The following is a 2632-nucleotide window of genomic DNA, read 5'->3' on the forward strand; positions in this document are numbered from 1 at the left end:
TCTCTCTCTCTCTCTCTCTCTCTCTCTCTCTCTCTCTCCTCACAGGGGGAATTTAATTTCCTCCTATTTTTGGTGTTGGTGAGTTATAGAAATTGATAGATAGATAGATAGACAGACAGATAGGCGTGACAAATATGAATGAAGGGGCTGGAGAGGAGCTTCTGAGCCTAAGCTTAGGCCTCAATAGCTCATGGTGCACAAACACAACAAAGATGAAGAGAAAGGCAAAAGATGATCATGAATATTCGAACCCAGCATGCAACGTTACCACCATGCAAGATGTAGAAGACAACAAGTTCTTCAACTTACTCCACATGAGGGATCAAATGCTAAAACATGACCCCAAGAGATCAAATGGGGCGCTAGAAGGTACTACAAATGGCCTACAACTCATTCATCTGCTTCTATTCGCCGCGACCGCGATCAACAAAAACAACACGAGTTCCGCCGTCGACGCTTTGCATGAGATCTACAAGAATGCTTCTTTCCATGGCGATTCGATACAACGAGTCGTGGCCTACTTCGCCGATGCCTTATCCGTGAGAATTCCCTCTCCGAGATCTCCACTTTACCACTCTATCGTAGTTTCTCCGACGCCCGAAGAGGAGTTCTCCGCGTTCACCGAGTTCTACCGAGCTTCGCCGTACTACCAATTCGCGCACTTCACGGCGAACCAAGCGATAGTCGAGGCATTCGAGAACGAAGAGAAGCGCAACGGAGGTCGAATTCACGTTATCGATTTCGACGTATCATATGGCTTCCAATGGCCCTCTTTGATCCAATCTTTATCCGATAAGGCCAGTAGTAGCAAACCGATCTCTCTTCGCATAACAGGGTTCGGAAGAAGCGTCGACGAGCTCGAAGAAACCGAAATGAGGTTGGTTAACTTCGCGAGCGGTTGCAATAACTTGTTCTTCAAATTTGAGGGGATTTTGAGAGGTTCTTCGACATGCAATGATATTAGGATTGAGAAGTACTCGACTCTCGTGGTAAACTTAGTGTTCTATCTCCAAAAACTAAGTAGCTCTAACGAGATGCATGATACATTGGCTACTATACACTCATTGCACCCATCTTTGGTTGTGTTAATAGAGAGGGAAGGTAACCAAAGCCCGCGAAGCTTCGTATCGCGATTCATGGAGTCTTTGCATTACTACGCCGCCATGTTCGACTCGTTAAACGAGTGCCTCCCACCGGAGAGCGTCGAGAGGCTCAGCATTGAGAAGAACCATTTGGGCAGAGAGATAAAGTGTGGTATGGATCAAGAGGATGGAGAAGGGCACTTTAAGGTGGAGAGTTTGAAACAAAGGATGGAGAGAGTAGGGTTTGAAGAGATGAAGCTAAGTTCAAGAACAGTGAGCCAAGCAAAGCTACTACTGAAGATCAAAAGCCATGGTTCAACAATGGGGTGTGGTTCTAATTGTGGGGGATTTAGGGTTTTGGTGAGAGATGAAGGGAGAGAGATATCTCTAGGGTGGCAAGAGAGGCTTCTAATAACAGCTTCTGGGTGGAGTTGCAGGGAGTGATTAATTGGAGTTTAATTAATTACTTATTTATTTGTTAAATGCTTTTTTTGATATCTTGAATATTTGTGATATATCTTTTTTTTTATTTCTTGTAATTTAACCACTTTGATGTAGTATATATTGAGGTTCCTTTGTAGAATATTATAGTGTAATGTTTAAGCAATTTTCTCATATGTGACATAATAAAGAATGGATTGCTTAATTTGTGTTAACTTTGCTTGAAAAAAATAGTATTTGAGAAGCATATCTGTATTACATCCTAGCTGCATTGGTTTTTTTTTTTTCTGAGTGTTAATAAACTTTTAATACTAATTTTTAGCAATTTCATATTAGATTGATTTAATAGGTAATATATATTGCATTAAACTTAGTACTATAAAGCCGCTCTATGATCCATATTTGATACTTCAAGTTTATATGTTAGGGCAATATTAAGACTATTTCTAAATTATTTCCTACTGAATCAATCAATCTCATATATATATATATATATAGAGAGAGAGAGAGAGAGAGTAGGGCTACTATATTCTTTATAAGTATAGAGCCTTTCGTACTCATAAGTTGTTTTCAATGATAAAGCTTCTGAATTAATCAACAATTCATATCGTCAAATATGATCTAAAGTATTTAAAACTTATAGAAAATAAATTTCGTAATTTTTTAAAATCATAATAAAATCCATTAAGTAAGCATAAAATAAAAAGTCAGAATCAAACGATGTCTTAAAAATGGATATTAGGATACTTCAATTTATGATCANACTATATTCTTTATAAGTATAGAGCCTTTCGTACTCATAAGTTGTTTTCAATGATAAAGCTTCTGAATTAATCAACAATTCATATCGTCAAATATGATTTAACAGTTGATATTAGGATACTTCAATTTATGATCAGAGTTATTGATCTTTATCTAGATAGTGAATATAGTTTTCTATAAAAAATTCAACCGATTTTGATTCTTTAACACAGTTAAACTAGCAAGTATCTTATATCAACTGTTAAAAACTATCAATTTTAAGATTTTTTTAATCGTAAGGTAAATGATATCAAAAAAATAATAAAATTTGATTTTTAGAAGTTCTAAATGCTCTAGATAATGTTTAA

At 36.8% G+C, this 2632-nt stretch overlaps 1 protein-coding gene across 2 annotated transcripts; it reads left to right on the forward strand.

The window, feature by feature from the left end:
- LOC109726283 (scarecrow-like protein 23) lies at nucleotides 1-1597 on the forward strand. 2 transcript variants are annotated; one of them, XM_020255796.1, is made up of 2 exons: nucleotides 1-989; nucleotides 1093-1304. In XM_020255796.1, the coding sequence occupies exons 1-2, from the start codon at nucleotides 135-137 to the stop codon at nucleotides 1177-1179; spliced, it is 942 nt and encodes a 313-aa protein (XP_020111385.1). In that variant the 5' UTR covers nucleotides 1-134; the 3' UTR covers nucleotides 1180-1304. The 2 variants fall into 2 exon arrangements, with proteins under 2 accessions (XP_020111385.1, XP_020111384.1); XM_020255795.1 differs by having other exon boundaries at nucleotides 1-1597.

This window comes from Ananas comosus, linkage group 21 (assembly GCF_001540865.1).
Source record: "Ananas comosus cultivar F153 linkage group 21, ASM154086v1, whole genome shotgun sequence".
Classification (NCBI taxonomy): domain Eukaryota; kingdom Viridiplantae; phylum Streptophyta; class Magnoliopsida; order Poales; family Bromeliaceae; genus Ananas; species Ananas comosus.